We start from the raw sequence: 20,092 nt of genomic DNA on the forward strand, positions 1-20,092 counted from the left end.
ATTTAAAGCCGAAGTGAAAACGTGCGTGTGTGGGGCGTAACTTTGTTTTTATTGGGAATCATTCACCTCATTTGTGTTAATTACATCGTACAACTACAAACGCCGTGCGTCATGTCAACATGTCGAATTTTATCACCACTCGTATCTATTGGCTGTATTGTTAACGTAATGACTCACTATTATTTCACTGATCATGTTATGTTCTTGCTGGTGACAGTGCTAGAATAGTTTAATAAAATTCTGCGTTTTTGTTGATTTGAATGATCGCCTTTAATGGTTATCTGTCTTTATCTTTACCTTTCCTGTCTGGCATTTTCTTCGTGGAACGCGCATACCACAAATATAGATATAGTAAACATGTAGCGGGTGCTTGATGACACCGACGGACATTTTCTCTCATGATTTTCACCTCAGACATTAATGTGTCAAAGAACGAATCACACGACAAACAAAATGTTTTTGTTAGTAGAAAATAAGATATTTACAGGTGTTGCTTTTCTAATCCCCAAAACGAGTGTTTCTCTAGCCGCTTCTGTAATTACTGCTACGATGAACTATGACTTCCTTGCCTGCTTTGATGCATGTCATTCAGTAAAGCCAAATCGTTTAGAATACTTTCAGATCGTCCAGTTCTTCAAAGCAGTACAACAAACCGACGTCTACTGCTTCACCTGGCATACAAAAACTCGGAATCGGAACTTGAGATAACTTCTTTCTCTATGATGATCTTTAACGGCATTATCCCTTTTCAAAAGAAGAGGAACTCTTTTTAAAAGCATCTGGAAGCAAAAAGAGTCGTTAAAGAACATAAGCTTTTTGTCTTTTTTTTTTTAAAAAACAGGTGACGAGAACGTCACTATATTCCATTCTTTACGATTACGCTTATTCGTCACTTATTATACATAATTCGAAAAAACTTTATCAAGTGAAAAAAGTAGAGGATGCTTTTGCTTCGTTTACATCGCTGCCTAGCCCTATCCGTAAAATGGCCAATTCACATTGAAAACATAGTTATTGATTTACTGTTTATTGTAGATGTTTTTGCCCCTTGTTATTACCTGGAATTTCGAGTTTGTTGTACTCGTGTTTGTCTTTAGGCAAGAACGGCAAATTGGCAATTCTGTACGTGAATGTCACTACGATTAGAAAAAGATGGCGTGCATTGTGTACCTTGTTCGGTGGGCCCTCGCCATGTTATCGGCCTGTAAAAGGGCGAATAGAAGTTGATCCTTTAATAGGTATTATCAGATCTGGTTTTCAAGTCCGCCTGTCATTTATAATCCCTTACCTTTGGTAAGTGTTGTTGGCATGTGTCGAAAGCATGTCTTTGCCAAAAGCATAACTACTGCAGTTAGATATAGGCGGCTTGCTGTGGCAATGCGATCATAAGGTTGCGCCATATGGTTACAACAACCACAGAGTATTTAGCAGCGTTTTGAAATCGACGTTTGGTATTGCTGGTGTTACCTTCATTGTTGATCTCGTTGTTACGGTTACCGTGGGCGAAATGTGCAACGATCTATAACGGCTCAATTCGTTGCATCCTTCTGCTCCACAAATGAAACAAAAAAAAGTACATGTGTTCAGAGCTCAACGCTTTTCGCTCACCATCTTGCGTCTCTTGTGCATGAGCTATGACGTGGTTCAAAGGCAATCTGACAGAGCGTGACTGTTTTTCTATATCTGTATGAAGAATGACCAACCCTTACCATAGGAAGTATATATGTATGTTACATTATGTACGTGCAAATGAACTAGTATGCTGAGCGCTCTCCAAACAACTATCCACAAGCAATCCAGTGTTGACGGCTAGTACGCCTCCTGCCCAATTATCCGAGCCAACTTTTTTCACTTCCAATTGCTATCAGTCAGGTATGAGGGTCCCAGGGTTTCCACGACGATTTTGTTATTGAACCGGGTTACAAGGTTCTGTCAGCTTATCGAACTCGTCCGCGGCACACGCTGCGTCGATGGTAACACAGAGTTGGCTTTTACGATGTCGTGCTTGTTTATCTATCACGTCATGGTCCTGCATTATCGATCTGTAGTATTACCGTCAATTTCGATTAGCGAAGTGAAGGCTAAAAGCGCGGATAGAAAAAAAAACACTGGCTTGGTTGGTTGTGGCTTTTCTATGATTCAGGAACGGTGTTTTTTTTTTTGTATACTTCAACGCACGCACACGTTTTCAGATGTACGTACCATGTATGCCGTGATCGTTCTTAAAGTTATGATTATCTAATGGATGTATTATATCTATTTATGTATATTTATGTACATGCAAAGGGAAACGAAGCTATACTGCGCGCCCAACATATGAACACATCTTTATGTACAAATAAAAGATGGCTGCAACGACCGATGGGGCCTGGGCAAATCGCTGAGCTCCTATTGTATTACCTGCTACTATCCAAGCAAGTGTCATTATGCGAATAAATAATTATATGATAAATAACACAATCAGTTTTCACTTCGAGCTCTGCCCACATGGCCAGACCCTACGTCGGCGGAAAAACGCGTCATGGACGTACATCCCGCCAATAGTGAAAAATCTGATTCTTTTGCTTTGGTTGTTACTATTAGTTATTATTATTACGATCGGTTACGTGAATCATTTTCATTTTAACGACGTCTATCTCTCTTCCAGGCTACTCCTTAATCTTTGTCTTCTCTTTGTTTGTCTCGAGCCTCTCCCCTTGTCGACATGGGAACTGATATTACTATTTCTTGTAAAGGACTAAGAGCCAAGACATAAGTCCGTCTCGATAAGCGCTCGATAGAAGAATACTCGCCCGGATGTGGAATGAGACCACGAGCTATGAACCAGATTGAGCGTGCGTAATAGCTAAAAAAAATACGATCGCCGAACCAACTATAAGATTTGCATTCATAAAGTGATGACTGTTAAATTACGACGGCTTGTTTATTTTTATTTGTCGTCATTCTGTGAATGCAAGGCCTGACGTTTCAAGTGACAATTACCAGTCGACAGTAGAGAAACGTTGAGATGTGCGTGAATCCCAAACCTTGTGGAACACCAAAGTCCAACGGGCGTTCTCGGCAAAAACGAAAACGAATTATCCAACATTTATATGGCGACATTGGGTGCCTGCCTTGCGATCATTTTAGGATTCTCGCAAACAGTCAGCAGCCGCACGATTTTTGTTGCGCCATTTCTTCTTAAGCAGTGTCATTTAGAGCCCACAGTCCCTTAGCAGTTTTGCTCAAGGTCGCCCTAGCTGGGTGGCTCAGATATCTTTTCTCCCTTATCCTAGGTATGTCTTTGACTCCAGGTAAACCTTCTGAACACTGTTCCTATCCAAACTCCTCTGCCACCGACGAGACCTAGTATGTACACTGTTGGACACTGTCGACGTTTCTCTTCACTATCCTGTGTTACATTCGAATGCGACCTGTTGCCTTTAAGGAGAGAATAGGTTAAAAAATAACACAAGCTTTCACCTACCAAAGAGCCAGTCCATCTGTTCGACCTTGGTATCTTCCTGTTCTCCGACGTCGTTTGTGTTCAGAAGCCCCCACGTTTTGTGTACTCTTTACCGAGGGCGACTTTTGCCCATTTTCTCTTTCCATCTTTCTCCGATTTCTTTCTTAAACTTTTTAAGCCGATATCGTATTTGTTCCTGAACCTTCCTCTCGTCACTCGTAAATCGTTTTTACAGAAAAGCTGCTTTCTAATCTCTGCCTTTGACGTAATCCTTCCTTGGGGTTAACGGGGCGATGCTCCGAGGTCGTTTCGACCGACCTTACGAGGCGCGCCTTCGCGAGGGAAAGCAACAAACTTCAGTGGGATTATCTTTTTCGTCTCTCCTTTTATAGGAAAACCTCTCAAAGCAACCTCGTTATATTTCCCACGATATAGCGCGTCCTTCCGAGTCAGTCGGTCCGACTTTGTTTCAGTATAGTTGTCCTTCTCTTCTCTTTGCTTTTCCTTAGTTCTTTGCCTACGCATCTTAGAGCCGTTTTCTCAGCCATGTTTCCTTCACCCGTTCTATTTTTTTCTCAAACTTTCTTCGAGAATCAGAACTCTACGTATCTGTTACCACAAAAATAAGCTTGAACATGAGGCAACACTAGATTTCAATATATGTTTACCAACCAGTCAGTATATATATATATATATATATATATATATATATATGGAACAAATGAGTTTGTATTAGCGTTTGTTAATAATAATTGTCATAATAATAATAATTATTATGTTAGCTTTATCATCATCAATATTCTTATTAATAATAATAGGTGTGCTTGTGAATTATATGGCCGTATTTTCGCAATCCTATATAACATCTGGGGTCAATGGGGCAATTTTTATGTGATCAACGTTGCGTCTGTAGGCAAGTTTGTCTTTTTTTTTTGATATTTGTACGTTTTCTATACTGCAAAATGTTTATGCGACAACGTGGGCAAAGACTATTCAGTAAATCTGGAAATTAGATCATGGCTTGAAGGATAATTGTTAATTCTCAATCAACAAACCATTATTATCAATCCTCCTTGCCTCGATTCAGTTGTCAAAGCCGTTTGAAGTCTGCAGTCGCTTCATACACATGACCAATGTGTATGTCATAATACATGGAGTTTTATTATTTTGACATGTCTCTTTCACCAAAACTAGATAAAGACGATGAAAGGGAAACACACATTAAAATGAGTGCGTTTTGTTTTTATCATTCTTAGCTAACTTGTAAGGACAACCAAACAGTGCCACACCTACTTCTATGTAGGATGTGAGCAAACATAAAGCACAATTATCTTTGTTCTTATGACTGAGAAAAACTTCCGAGTCCGTTTGAACAGCTCTCTACGCTTCGAATATTATGGAAGCCAAGCAAGGAAGCGAATTGAGTCTATGCCCGGGTTCAAACCTAGACCACAACGTGTCCCTAAGATTAGCAGGCAAATACGTTATCGACTAAGCCATCACAGGGACCCGTTCGAACGGCCGAGCCAATGGGTGGGGGCAGTGGGTTATGGCTTAAGAGTTCACCGGCGGGTTTGGTCTTGGATCCATCAACTGGATATTACTTGACAATTTTGCCCTGATGCAATTTGCCCTATAGCAACTACTAAATAGGAACTTCACGTTGATATGCCGCGTATGACCTAGACATTTAGACAAAAGGCCAAGAGAGGAACCTGTGGGCCGCCTCTTGTTGACATTAGTTCCGTTGCAACATCCCACTATCTTCACGCGAGTAATTTAATAGTTATCAAATCATTGATTACAAGCGTTCTTTTTCATTATAGGAAAATAAACAGCATAGCTGAGAGATCAGCAAGCAATTGTCCATTGGGTACCTCGTAGTTATGCGGACTAATGTTTTGTCATCAATGTCATTTCGTACAAATCTGTGTATACGTGTAACGGAGCGTGTCTCCCATTGCTGAATCAAAATTTCCGATACTTTAACGCGCGGTTAGCTGTGTAGTTCTCGTTTTTTCGTGTCGTCTTTATTCAAGACGTCATGATATATAGTGACTATTATTAGTTCTTTTAATTGTGCTTGGTTAAACGAGCCAATTCTCTCCAGACGCAGATTGGTTAACGGGTTTCCCGTTCGGATTGAGCGGTGTTCGAAGTGGGAATGTCGAATGTGAGCCTGGCTGAAGACCTCCGAGACCTAGTTCATCCCCAGGCTGAAATTCATTATCAACATGATAAAATCACAAACGATTAAATTATTTTTCTTTTTTCTTCGTTACTCACCTGTGTATTAATGTCTTCTACATATATTTACTTAGTGGTTGGCTTTTATCATGCGTGTTGAAATCATATAGTTAAATCATAGTAAATGTCCTTACAGACAAGAGGTTAATAGGCTGATTTTATTAGTAAACTGATAAGTTCTATCATTTATTTTATAATATGCGTTTGCTTCGAGGAGGGGTTATGGAAATCGGCTATTATAATGTAAATCCTTACCGCTTTGCCGGGAAACGTTCCAAATGGAGTGATCGTATTATTCTGGAGACCTGGGGGCCCCATCATCCCGTTGGGGCCATTCATTAGAGGGCGGCCGTTCTGCAATGCCACCTAATGAAAAAAAGAATTAATATATACTCAACCCCAGATTATAAATTGAGAGGCGGCTAATTAATATAGGGGGTCAATTTAGTGGGATAGTTATTGTGGATGAGTATTGCAGCGATTGAAGCACCTTATTTTGTCACAGATTTGCTATTCTGGTTTGACAAACATGTTTGCAATGCAATCATGGAAAATATACAGGCAGGTAGAACAACTCTTGGTATTTAAAGCTGACATACTAATCTTTATTTACTAATGTTATAATAAATGTGCATATATGTACAACATGTGTCAATAAAGCAAATTTGTGATAATGATGTTTTACCTGTGATGGCGTGTAGTCCTGTGGCCCTCGACGACATACACAGAACACAATGGCAGCAATACACAGTATGCAGAAAGTGAACGCTATCAGAAGTAGAGTCAGAAATACTGACACACCAATTCCCATGATCTGATGGCCGCCGCTGTCATCTGTAGTGGTTGTTGAAAAATGAAGATTAACATTATCCGTATTTTTACATTCAACAAAGTATGAGCGTACCTTAATTATGTGCAAAGTACACGCACACGTTTCTGTTTTACTATTTTATATTACCATCTTTTTTTATCTTATCGTTTGTATTCATCATCAGTTGCTATCGCTATCAGTAGATTCAATTCGCCGATGAAGGTGGCGCTTTCCCCACGTTTAACGCTTTTTCGAGCTCCATGGTGCAGGGTGTAGATATTTATTTATTTTTTGCTATATAGTTATTTTTTGTGGGAAACTGGTTTTCCATATTATTACAAATAACCTGTAATAGCATACAATGAAAGACAATATCTACTAGGGCATATCTGGGAGTTGTCGATCACAGGCCACCGAAACCGACTACTCAGTGACTCAAGGCCTTTCTAAGGCTCTAATTATTGACTGAAAAGCTTTACTTCATTGATAAAGGTACGTCTTGTAAGATACCATAACAAAAATGAACACACTTACCGATACATTGAGCGCGCTCATCCTCGTCGCTTCCATCCCCGCAATGATTGATTCCATCGCAGGTAAGGTCCTGCGATATGCAGAATTGCTGGGGACCTCCGCACGAGAACTGTTGGCAAGGCAACTTCTCGTGTTTAGGATTGTTCATATCCTAATCACGCCAATCCACCCCAAGATGGCCACCGTAAAGGATTCAAGCCAGTCGTTAGAACGAGCGAGTTTGGTCAAATTGCAGACACGTAGACAAAAGCACGGAAGCAAATGGAACAAAGGTATTAGACGTTAATATACAAATATTGCTTATTGCAGTTTTTATTTTTATTGAGTTTTATTGATTAAAGGTATGCAAAGTAAGAATTCAAGCATGCATAGTTAAGATTAACAGTAGGCACGTAAACAATGCGTTCTTCATTTAAGAAGACGTTTTAAATCGTAACATTTGTAAACATGCTGCCCTTCGTTTGAGCCAGCCCTTGTTTAACAACACCACCATTGGAGACGCAGTGACTCGGACAATCATGTTTTCCAGTTAAAAGAGACCAGGGATTACAGCTTTAAATGCTGCCAACAGCAAGTCCTATACAACCTGTATATATTTCCTAGTACTCTGTAATGAACTTCGCGCTAATACGAGTGGAGCCTTAGTAAAAGGGCGCCAATATATGAACGCAGTACGCACGTTAAATTTCCTATGATGTGGTACGCGTAGCCACGTAGATAGATTTTGGGGTCCTAAGAGTAAGCATTAACCGAGCCAAACGAGATCCTTGATAGATACCGAAAGGATAATCACGTTTTGAGGGACAATCATCACGAACGACCTGTCTGACGAATAGGTTCAGCACCCAGCCGACATTCGGCTGCTGATTTCAAACCTGGACATTTTGCCCAATAATATTTTATAATCATATTGACTCAATGAAAACATGAAGAAAGTCAAAAGTACCTCAACTCCGAGCTAGCGACCGATCACGAAAAATTTTCAGTAACTGTGTGTTAATTACGCGGCTCTCAACCGATATGAATCAAGACGTCAGCTTGTAGATAAAAACTCCTCATGAGCGATTATCTTCTAAAATAGAAAGTAAGACCTTAGGTAATGTGTAGGTTCCAGGCATGTTGCAACCACTGCTGACGTACGTGAGCGGCGATGGATTTTACAAAAATTCGTGGTACAGAGCTATCATCATAGAATTGCGAAAACTAATGTCGAAAGTAGGTAAAGAACCAAGCAGCACGGTCATGACATATTCCATGATTGAACAAATTCATAATAATTAATTTTAAAATAGCGACAGAAAGCCTGCTCGCTTTGTCCGCATCGGTATACCTTTGATTGGATTTCGAATTTATTGTGTTTTTTTTTCAGTGCTTAAAGATGCACATGACAATTGTCTAAACTTGATTTTTCGTTCGTGGCCTGAATTCGCAAACACTTGTGCTATGTTCGGGCCCAGTGCATCTCAGCTGATACAGGACATAAACATGTGAAGGGTGAGAGTGCGGACATTTCCATAGATAGAATCCTGTATTATATCAGAGAAAAACTCAACAAATGATCGAAACTGCTGAAAGGGTACGGCGGGATGGGCTACAATGGCCTAAAAGTATTTATGGTCTAACCATCATGGCCACAATCTTCTTCGATGCTAGACTGAAGGACACAGCTGAATTTTCTGAGCTAACGCGTAAAGATCGTACTAGAGCATCGAATACAGAATCGTCATTGTTAGTTTGGGGTATTTGAAAGCTGTTATCGTTTTATAGATGAGTAAGTCTTCCAGCTAAGAAAATCTATTAAAGCTGCATAATGTAGGAAAAATATCGACCGTATTCTTCTGAAGGTCTATGGATATGAAAATAGGTGAGCCTTATCTCGTTAAATAAAGGTTATCATCACAAGCCTGAATCATAGGACAGTCAACTTCTAACAGAAGATCACAACGGAGTTTGCGCATCTGTGTCTAAACAGCAGCCGATGCGTCCATGGGCAAGAGACAAGCAAAGACTATACTTTTAAAGACATCCCTGCTTTAAATGATATTCGCGTTCGGGTGCGTCCCACAATAACAAGTTTTACTTTGACTAAAATAGAGGGCGCAGCTCGAAGACGTCACTTTCAATCATAACAAAAGAACGTCACAACGCCAGCTCAAAGAAAACTCGGCCGAAAATATTAATTTCAATAGTACAGCTTACATTATTTTAATGAATGGTTGCTTGAAGCGCTACGGAGCCACAAGCTTATTTCTTTGTCACAAGTGCAGCAATAAATAGGATGGACAAGAGACGAGGCGACAAGGTTGAGCGCTTGATGTCCTGCCGTGACTTTTTTATAGCCATGTTTGGTACCAGTGTCCTTTACGAATTTCTCATGGAATAGCTAAAATACAGTAGATTCGTGACAAGGCTTTGTTAAGAAGGTTAAAAGCTAATTGTTTATGCAGACCAGACTGCACTCCCGACGTGCTCATCTACTACCAAGGGACTCTCGTTCACTAAACTCTACATTTCGTACGCTAGGGTTTTCGTTCAAACATACGACAAGTGAGGCGACGAGCGATAGGCTGATCACCTTCAAGCATACAGAGCAGAGACGTTTTTCATAGTGAGGTGCGCCCTGAAGCATCACTGACATATGTAATAATAGAAATGATTCGTATTGCGGTCGAAACGGAGCATCCGTTATTTACGCAGCTTATGCCGCCAGCTTGGCAATTGCAGTCCTCTGAAAAGCTACAATGACATAAGCAAAGTGGTTCTTGATTCAATTTTTGTTCAGAGCTTAATGTGTCGAGAACATTGCTTCTCTACGGCGAGATTTCTAGGAAGGAATCTAAGGAAGCCTAACTAGAACCGGCAGCCCGAAGTGATTTAATAAAAGATCCAATAGATTTCGCCTTCTTTCGAAAAGGAGATATGAATCCGGTTCAACTTTTTGATTGAATTGCATACAGCGTCACTTTTGAGCTGCATATTATTAAATCGAGGAATTGTTTGTAAAAGCCCTGGATGTGCTCTTTCAGTAATCACCGAAGGCTGAAATTTCGTTAACTGAACCTTCTATGGCCATCTTATTGGACCAAATGTGGGTTCGATGGTTGCATTTGAAGCAAAAGGCTTAGCCTTTACATGCTACTGAGTTGCTCTTTCAACTAAAAGTCGAGCTAGTACTATCGGGATCGACTACGTTATCTTCCCCCCTGCGCTTTATCCTGACAATACGGAGTGAAAGCAAAAACGCTAGTATAACATGACAAAACGCATAATTAAATAAACAATATCACAATTTACCTAGAGGCATACAGGAAGTAAGCACGTTAAGTCGTTGAAAAGTAATCTGTCAGTAAAAGCACACATTTTTAAACTTTTTCGGGAATTTGCTAAAAATGGGTCTGAGAACTTGTTCGGCGAACCACAACTGACATGAGTAAAGCATCTACAACAAAACCTTTTATAAAAGCTCGTTCCTTAACGTGTGAATTTCTCTAGAACAATCCTGTATCAAACAACATAGATCAACAAACTTATTTGTGCATATGAAATTCAAAGGAAATTTGTAAACATACAATTCTACCTCTAGGTCGTAATGTAACGGTTAGTTTTATGCAGAAATTGCACTGATAACGCTGCATTGTTCAGGCTGATTTAAGGCGCTGAATAGAATCAGCAGCACGCCTTGGCTGATTTCGTTTATCTGAGCATTATCGCCTCTGTCTCTGTGACCCAGAAGCGGCCGTTGCGTGTGTGGTAGGTAAATACAATGATTACGAAGTCCATACGGACCGAATGGGCTTTGAATCGGCTACGCATAGAAGGTCTCGGCGCTGGACGTCTAAGCGGCGTCTGGCCGGCTGTCGACACTTTACGGACAACCTAATCTAATTAACGTCAGCTTTGTCAGAAGATGAAATAATTAGATAGCTAGCAAGACGCAGCAGCCTTGCCCGCACAAACAATAGGATTAAACGAGATTCGCTGACTTCACCTAATGTCAGCTTCCCTCATCACCAAGCCATGACAATAGCATAATTTAATGCAACGCATCAGAAGAAATGGAATAACAATTAGGCCGGAGGCATGTAAATCGATTTGATTTTAAGCCACCATTTTAAAAGGGGTACACTCTTCCGGAATAACCTACGGATTAATTAAGGTGCAGGAGGTAAAGTCGTAAAGTACAATTAGAGCTAGGTTAATGGAACCGGCTCTTCGTAATAGAACACGGAAAGACTACGGTCCGTCAAGGTCTGAACACTACGAGTCCGATCAATGAAGCAACATGCTGCACAACGATATCTATTGAGATCTTTTCAAATCGAAAGGGACTCACGTAAGGGTATGTATTTCACAGGTTATGGGCCACCAAGATAAATAGATCGGGGCGAGAGGGTAATTGTATAGATAGTCTCTTTGAACGGCTTCATTTTTATAAATGCTGGTATATTTATTATAGGTTTATTATGAAATGTGTGACATTTTTTTCCACCTTCGAGACCAACGATATTATGATGAGATTTGGGTCTTCCTGTTTTTCAATGTCTGGTTAGTCTAAAAGGTAGTCAGTCTAAATTACCTAAGGAGTGCAACCGCAAATGGCTTGACAGATTGGCTATAGGTAGGCAATGCATGCGAGCTTCGCTTTTGTCGGAATTTTTATTCTACGTGTCTGCTTCCAGCCAGGTGCAGTTACTCATCATTTCCATCCGAGACAGAGACTCAGCTTATTCCTATTCATCTAAGGCATATCATGCATAAGCTATAAGGAAAGTAATCCTCGATCTTGAGCGTCCTCTAATGAAGGTTTATTTTGGACTGTTTTTGTAGTCTCACAAAAATTACTCTAATTTCGCTTAGCTGGTGCGTAGCCACTTTTTTTTATTCAATAGGACAAAAATCTCTCGGCGCTTTCTAATGCGATTAGAATTGTCTGGCTGTCCGTCAAATGACAAACACATTAAGGGTAAGGTGTATACTTAATGAAAAGCGTGTGCTTTAGACGGCAAATTGTAACCATTTTATATAATGCAAACTCAGCATGATGGAAAATCCACGCTTATTTTCTTCCAATATATCGTATTTTTACTTATCTTGTATTTGTCCACCGTTCAGCGTTCGAGTTACTATTATATGTTTACTGTGTTATATACCAGTGTTATAGGTTTATGTGTGCTTCCGATCGACGTAGTATTGAAACAAGTGCCGACTCAGGACGAAGTCGATAAGTTAATCCAGGACGTCGGCCTTTCATAGATACTTCAGTGGGTAGGTGGCAAATGTTGGTCAAAGCCCCGACTGCTTTGTGAGCTACTTAGGTGTGAGGGGCGATATCAGTAAATAAAATTTGCACATTCATCTTTTGAAAAAAGCGTGCTTTTAATGTTCTTGCAAGGTGTTGTTCTAGGCTAAAGGGGTAATGCGACATGCACAAAGACAGCGTAATACGCTTTTACGCCATATAAAAGGCGGGAAACGCCAAGGTACCCTTATTTTAGCATACCTTATAGGCAGTGATAACGAGCTTGAATCCATTTTTCTGCTGGCTATAGCTGTCGGTTGTGTATTTGAGCGTCACGTAGTTGCTTTGCGTGAAGATCGTGCCAACGTCAGCCCGCGTGCTCCGGCACGATAGATCCACCTGGTTTTTTGACACATTAAAAAGTACCGTAAGTTAAGTAAATTTATTATTAGTTTTATCCGAGAATTTCCGTCATATGCTTTCACCACTACATTTTAACGTCGAAACTTAATCTATTATCAGTCGTATGTTGCTCAAAGTTTTGATCAAAATAATCAGTAAATATGGTCAATTGTTTTGATTGACTATATATGATAAAACGTACATATATGGTTTATTATTATAAAGCAAAAACTGACTGTTCGAGACCTCACAGTCTCAAGCATCGATCAATGTAGATAAAAAGGGGTCAGCTCTTAGTACAGCATCAGACCCGAAATTTTCACAATCAGTTTACAACCTGGCGTCATTTTTTGCGAATTCCATAGCCAATCGATTCTCAATTATCGATGCGCCAGCTATCCTTTGAATCAGCGATGGTTATCGCACAAATGGACAAATAATGCATTATAAGGAGGATACGCGGGTAACTGGTGATCCTGTTGGTTTGAGACAAGCGGAGGAAATGTTTCTAATTTTAGCGGGTCCGGTTCCGCTACCCTCTCAATTGGCATGATTTTCGACCACGGGGCAAAGTGTACCTGTGCCTAGTTTTGAGATCTAACCCACCTCACCATATCTGCCGAGCCCTAGTGGGCAAATATGTTACTGCTATCTAATCACGTGGATAGCTAAACCGAAACGTAGCCCCGTTCCAAATATAAAGTAATTGTTGCGAAAAGCCTTTCCGGATGTTCGTTAGAGCTGCATACTTCCACACGTACGCAATAGTGAACAGACCAAAATGCCCGTCCTCTGCTTCTTGATAAAGCCACTAAAGATACATTGTTCAAACGCCAATATCCGGCAGTGGTTTTAGGCTCAAAAACACAGGGGCATACTTGTTTTTTCGAACCTTTTTCTTGCTGATGGCATGGGCTCCATCGAAGATCGTGAGGTGATCGTTGCAGTCCAACGCGAGCTTTTCAAATCGAAGCATAAATTTTTGTAGTATCGAATCTGTTTGAAAAGTGATAACGCAGTCGAGATCATTTTCGCTCTCCGATGATAGGACCGCACCGTGTATGACCTTGTACTGTGGATATGTACGCTCTCCGACGCACAATGTCGAGATATGAACTGAAAGGGGGCACAAAGTAGGCAAAAACATGTTATTATAAGATTTGGCGATATGCAATCCAGAAATTATAATAACGGGTGAACCGTAAATTCCGCCGTAAAGAAAGACCGTAAAAGAAGACGCCTCGATTTTTCATTAAGATCTTTGTCAGAGCTGGTGCTAGTTTCCTGCTGCCTGTTCGTTGAGTTTCATAGCTAACCTGACAAGTTAGCTATGAAACTCAACGAATTTGCACACAATGCTTTTGCCTCTACCTAGGATAGCAGTGTAATCGAACAGGGCTCTCCCGCAACGCCGACCCGCATTGAAGTGGTTTTTGCATTTCAACAATGCAAACTTGAAGAATGAAAGTGACTTCATTCGTTGCCATCTGCGGCCGAAAGTATAACACCTTGATCATTTGAAATTGGACGAGTTTTCTATCGGCTAAAGTAACTTAACTTGAGCTAACCGTATGACACGAGACTATATATGTACAGATATTCTAAAATATTATTACTATTAAAAGTGTGGCACAGAAAATAGAGAAAAAAAAAGTCAGATGATCTACTGATCCGCGATTGAGGCCCCGAAATCACCCTATTAGAGACATATTAATATTCGAGAAAAGAAATCATAAAGTGATAGAATAATGGCCCGCCTCTATACAAATTTACGGTTTCTATTACGTTATCTCGACTAAAAACCTCACTGATATGTATAATGTTAGCTATATATGATATTAGTTATATGATAGCTTCATTAATAAAAGATGTAAAATAGATATATACGGTATACTGGGTTTTATGAAGGTTACGTTTTAATGACGTTCCGATTAAATCCATCAAAACAACTATATAATATAACTATTTATAACTAAATATATAATACAACTAACCTATGGCGACGTTGCCTTAATATGCTCGTTATCGGAAACCTCGTTTACTCTATATGAAACGTATAAACTTGTATATTATATAACAGAAACAAGGCATATATATATATATATATATATATATATACAAATTTTACAAAAAGTAAGAAATGTTCCGAGTTATAGGTCTGGTCAAATAAAAAAAAATACCTATCCTCGTAGAAGGGTCATATCTTTTCAAACCGGAACTGTAAGCGGCATCAACCCGCTACTCTGCGTGTGTATATCTACCTGTAAGTAGATAGATCGAGATCTACACTAACCGACATCTTAGTATTACATCGTGACCCAAGGTAATCTGATACACAACCCAAAATTTATGCCGACATTAAATGACCTGACCACAGTTCTCTATCAGCGTACTATTTAACAGCAGATTTTCGTCGTGTTCAGAGAAATTGCCGTTTTCGTTGTCCCTTGTACCAACGATTTGATATCCGACTTTAACAGTAACAAATCGCTATTCCTGCTTGGTAATTTAAAAGCCAGCTGTTAATGGCAGAAGCACGTTTCCACACTTTGTACTCAGTTTCTTTTATCAAATGCCTACCTATAAAACATGATGGTTGACCACGAGCTTCAGAGAGACGTTCCTTAATTGGGTAGATGCTTAACATGATCAACTATTAAACTTTGCCACTTTGCACCGTTGATCTGCCGTCATTCCATTTTTTTTATCGTAAACTACCCTGTGACACATCTACTTAATAGTAGTGGACATCAGAAATGAGCGCCAACAGCTTTTAAGCAGGGAAGCGAACCACTATCAACCAAAATCAACTGTTGCATAAAAGGAAACAGGTTTCTCAAGCGACAGTAAGCTGCAAAGGTCACATTCGCATTATGTCTTTTCCACTCTAACAACGCATTTAAGTTTGCTACACTAACAATTGACTAAAATGGTACACTTGTTTATGATGTTGTCGTTGATGGCAGTCGTTATAATTGTCAGGCGTAGGACGATGAGAGGCCATCTGTACCTAGACATACCTCATGATTCCCATTTGGGCCTCAGTCATTCTCGTGCAATAAAAACAAACTGGAGTTCAGCCATACAACGTTTAACAAAAAAAATCAAATGATGTCGTTGTACTTGTATTGTAGAATTTTCATAGTAGATTGTATACATTGAACGAGTCGTCGAAACTAAAGTTTACAGCCATCTTCAATATTACGTTTGCATAATTGGGAGGTGCAGAATGAATGGCGGATCGCTTCCAGAAGTAACAATATAAAATCGAGTACGAGTACACAGAAAAAAAGCGTCTGTCGAATCTAGAAATCCAGTTAAAGGGCGTTGTTCAATTTAGCGTCATGTTTACTCAGAGAAAATAGAGTAGTTAAGGGCATGTTTCGGGTTCTGTATTGCCCCTAAGCATTGCATTGGGCTGATGTTTGCTTATATTAGTGATATGTTATACATGTTGGAATGTAGCGTTAATGTAGACCATGTTGTACATTAAAGTTGTAAAGGGGAAGTATGCTTGCATAAAGTTTCGTTACTTTGGTCGATGTGAAAACGCCTTTTCCAACCCCTGTCGCCCGCAGTAGACCCACTGCTGCTTAGCTCGTATTTCCATGATAGATACACTTGCTCAGCAAGTAAACCAAATGTAGTTTCTGCCCACCACTTAAACAGGGCTCAGTGGTAGAGTTGCGGGAAGTGGTTTTGCTAAGGTCGTAAAAATAGAAAAAGTTGCACCTCGCGGCTGGCGTCATCGATATCTGACGGCTCTGAGGTTGTGAGTCTGTAGGTGTCCCTATACGCGTCCCTTTCGCTCACTCACAACTGGGCAACTCAACTCCAAAAAGTTACTTGCCATAGCCTGCGTCTACATCATTAACGCCGTAAAGGCCATTCAAAGCCCTGCGATGCACGATATAGCATAATTTAACAACACAGCTTTGTGTGAGATTTATCTATAGCTCATATAGGGAAAACGTAAAAGCTAAATACACCACACGTTTTTACTAGGTCAAAACAAAGGGTAAATTACTAGGATGCAAGTTCCAGTTAACGGATCACAGGACCAGATGTACTGCAAGATCCTGTTTAGAAGATATTATTAAGGTTTCAACAAACTGCCAATTTGTGTGCCAGTTTGAAGCGGTCAGATTTTTAGTACTAGGCACTGGTGCGCTAACGAAAATGTAAGCTTTGTGTAGTTATATATTCACGCGTAGCTCATGTTGATTAAAAAAAAAAAATGGTTATTACAAAAGGTCATGTGCCAATAAACGAACCCGAGTCAATAGTATTGCGTAGTACTCTGCGCCGTCCAGCGAAATTTCACGCGAACTTCAATGTAAAATATTATCGTTGCTTTTGAATTTGCCCTTTTTTGTCTACGTCCTTTAAACGACTGAAATGTCTTCGCCCAGCTTTCATTTCTTTTTCGTCTCAAACGGAGTTGTAAACTTGGGGTTTCACCTTTTAACCCTTTTTGAAATTCAAGCAAAGGTCTCGTACCGGGTAGCGTGTGCATGACTTTAGTCATTAACAGAATAGCATCAGTACCGAGAAGTTCGACCCATTTGAAATTGAGATCCATCCCATGTGCTTGCCTCTAAGTCAAAGTGCAATACGGTGTCGACCGCGCCATCGTTTCATCAACCTACGGTATTGTTGAACACAATGGTGTTTCGTAGCAGGGACCCAAATATGTGTTTCCCGTTATTCAATCGCTTGTAGTTACGTTATAAAATTGTTATAATCAAACGGCTGTCTACGTGGTAGGTGCACACCATAGGCATGAATAACGTTTGAATTATACAACAATGAGACAAAAGCAATACTTTATATGTAACGGCCGTTAAAACTGCACCGAAGCATCGCGATGATGACCTATATCTGGAAAAATGGCTGGCTCTTCGTTTCGTTAACATAGGCGAGGGAAAAATTCCTTGGCACCTCCTAAGCTTGTATTAAATAGTTTAGTTATTTACATTTAAGCAAGTTACTTTCAAAGATTTTTCATCTTTGCCACTACGCAGGACGCAATTTGGTCCGCTAGGGTGCCAAATGGCGATGTACCTCAGCGACATCGCCTAAAACTTGTTGACCTGAACCTTAATGAAGGACCAATAGCGCTGAACTGTTTGAATCTGCTATTTACGGTACTCAAATTTATAGAGGAGAAATTAGATGTGTGTTCTTGAGTTTTGAATAGGGGCTTTTCCACCCTATGATATCGTTCCTTTTATTTGGATTTAATGTAACTACGTTTTCGTTACCCGTCGCGTTTGTAAAGGTGTAATTAACCTGACAAAACAAGTTGAAACTGACGCTCAGAAAAATAATGCTATGCGTTTTGTATCACGCGCTCTCTATCGAAATAAAAAGATACATCATTTTATTTTGGGAAGGGAAATAATTACTTCCGTCGTTTTCTATCTCGAAGGTCTCGAAGTCGAACTCGAAGGTATCATAGTTAGATTGACGTCGGTAATGTTTCTTCAATATTTTGCAATCCAGCCTAAATCCGACGCTCCGTTGAATCCAATCTCTTAAGCGACATGATTTCACATTGCACGTGGAGAATTACACTAAAAAAAATAATCTACTACACAGTGACGAATATGGCGGGGGCAATTCGACACGGTGCGAGCTGATACGCGTCTTATGCGCTTCGACATCGCGGTTAGAAAAATGGACACACAGGTAGATTCGTCCAAATCATCTTTTAGCCAATTCTGTTTTTATGGAGGACATGCACCTCGAGCGCACAATTCGAAATAGATTGTTTGCATTTTTTTACCGAATATTGGCAAAATCTAGGTGAGAATTAACAATGCGTACAGAATAACAATGATCTCAGGAATATAACGCGTTAACTAAGCGAAAGTTGACTCACAAAGCCATGTTGACGTGGCTTGTCACAAGGTTAAGGACATTTGTTTGATGATAGATGCTGTTAATTTTACCGCTGAAAGCCTATCAAAAATATGGGATGTATAGACCGTGTGTTGTTATACCAAAAATAATAGCGTAAAGACACCATTGGTGTACCCAAGATATATATAATTTAAGTTAACGTAGCATATCGGTAAATATCATAGCGAGCATTATTACGTATACTATATATATATAGGCACTTCTTAGGTCATATTCTCAATCATATGGATTACATAAAAACCATATAGCATTTTGTAAAGATCAGATGTAACGCGTAAATGGAGCGCTTTAGTTGCGCTGTTCCTCACTGCGCAACGGTAACAGTAAAGGTATGATTTTTTATTACAAAGCATCAACTCGAATGTTTTACGATGACTGTTTTCTGTGCACGAACTTACAATATCTATTTCGATCCGCCATCGTGTGCCGTGGCCATAGTGTGCACAACAAAGCCACGACAAGTCCCATATTGAAGAAAGTCGCTGTTCGCAACCGTTGAACTCGTACTCGCAGCACGGCCAATAGCAACACGTTATTAATCATGACTATGCAAACGTTGAACGGTGACAACGATGCAATAACGTGAATTTTAACGCGTATGGATCCGATGATATACGCAGCTGGACGTCTAACCACAAGTAGATCTGATTCAAACGTAAGGGCCGATTTCTGCACTTTCGCTTGAAAGCCTTTGGTTGGCTTTGCTTTTTCCGAGTTTGTCCGCTTATTTGTTGCAGGTAGACAGTGCAGCGAATGGGTTTACCCGCAGCGTTTACGGCTTCTGCGTACGTGGTGGGATATTGAACAACTATGAAGATGATTGGGTAAACCTGAAAATCACTTTCTTTGCTGTTCTTCTATTTACTGGTATCCAGGAGAATAATGAATTGTTGTACATCAAACGGCACGCGACGCACGTTTTCAGGCGATTAGATATATCCGGTAGGGCTAACTACACTTAGCTTGTTTCAGTGAACACTGAACTCCTGCATAGGCAAGTTTATATCGACTTGGCTTGCGTATGTCTTCTTCCACTTCACTGACGTGTATCTTAACGAAATATTCCTTTCATCGATGTCCGTTGCGTTGCGGTTCCTTCTGCTTGTTCGTCCTCTCCAGATTCCTTTTCTATAATGATACAATAGCGTAAAAATTTTGTTTCAAACGCTTGAGAAGCCAAGCTGTTTTGCCCGTAAACAGAGTCCACCGCTTTGTGCAAGCCACGACAAGTTCCGTACACGAGCCCTACGGGCACATCATTACGGTAATATCAACATCCTTATTACTGGCCTGCATCCAGCAACGATGAGGCTGGCCACAACGGCATCTGCAGGAATGGCACGCGCGCTGCTGTTCGCAATGGATGCCGGTTCACGCACCTTTGGCTCGCGCGTCGCGAGTCACAGCTACTTAACTTTGCGGCAGGTGCCCTCTTGCCCATGCTTCTTTCGTCACTGCAGTCGACCTTGCTCTGATAAACCGTAGCTGG

The 20,092-nt window shown here is 40.3% G+C and overlaps 1 protein-coding gene across 1 annotated transcript; it reads right to left on the reverse strand.

Moving 5' to 3' along the window:
• Positions 1-28: 28 nt before the first annotated feature.
• Positions 29-20,078, reverse strand: LOC111271659 (uncharacterized). Its single transcript, XM_022852591.2, has 7 exons — positions 19,002-20,078; positions 13,571-13,794; positions 12,538-12,675; positions 7,038-7,188; positions 6,378-6,526; positions 5,948-6,058; positions 29-5,661 (listed from the first exon to the last, which is right to left on the reverse strand). The coding sequence occupies exons 1-7, from the start codon at positions 19,144-19,146 to the stop codon at positions 5,533-5,535; spliced, it is 1,047 nt and encodes a 348-aa protein (XP_022708326.1). The 5' UTR covers positions 19,147-20,078; the 3' UTR covers positions 29-5,532.
• Positions 20,079-20,092: the final 14 nt, after the last annotated feature.

This window comes from Varroa jacobsoni, unplaced genomic scaffold (assembly GCF_002532875.2).
Source record: "Varroa jacobsoni isolate VJ856 unplaced genomic scaffold, vjacob_1.0 contig00833, whole genome shotgun sequence".
Taxonomy (NCBI): Eukaryota; Metazoa; Arthropoda; class Arachnida; order Mesostigmata; family Varroidae; genus Varroa; species Varroa jacobsoni.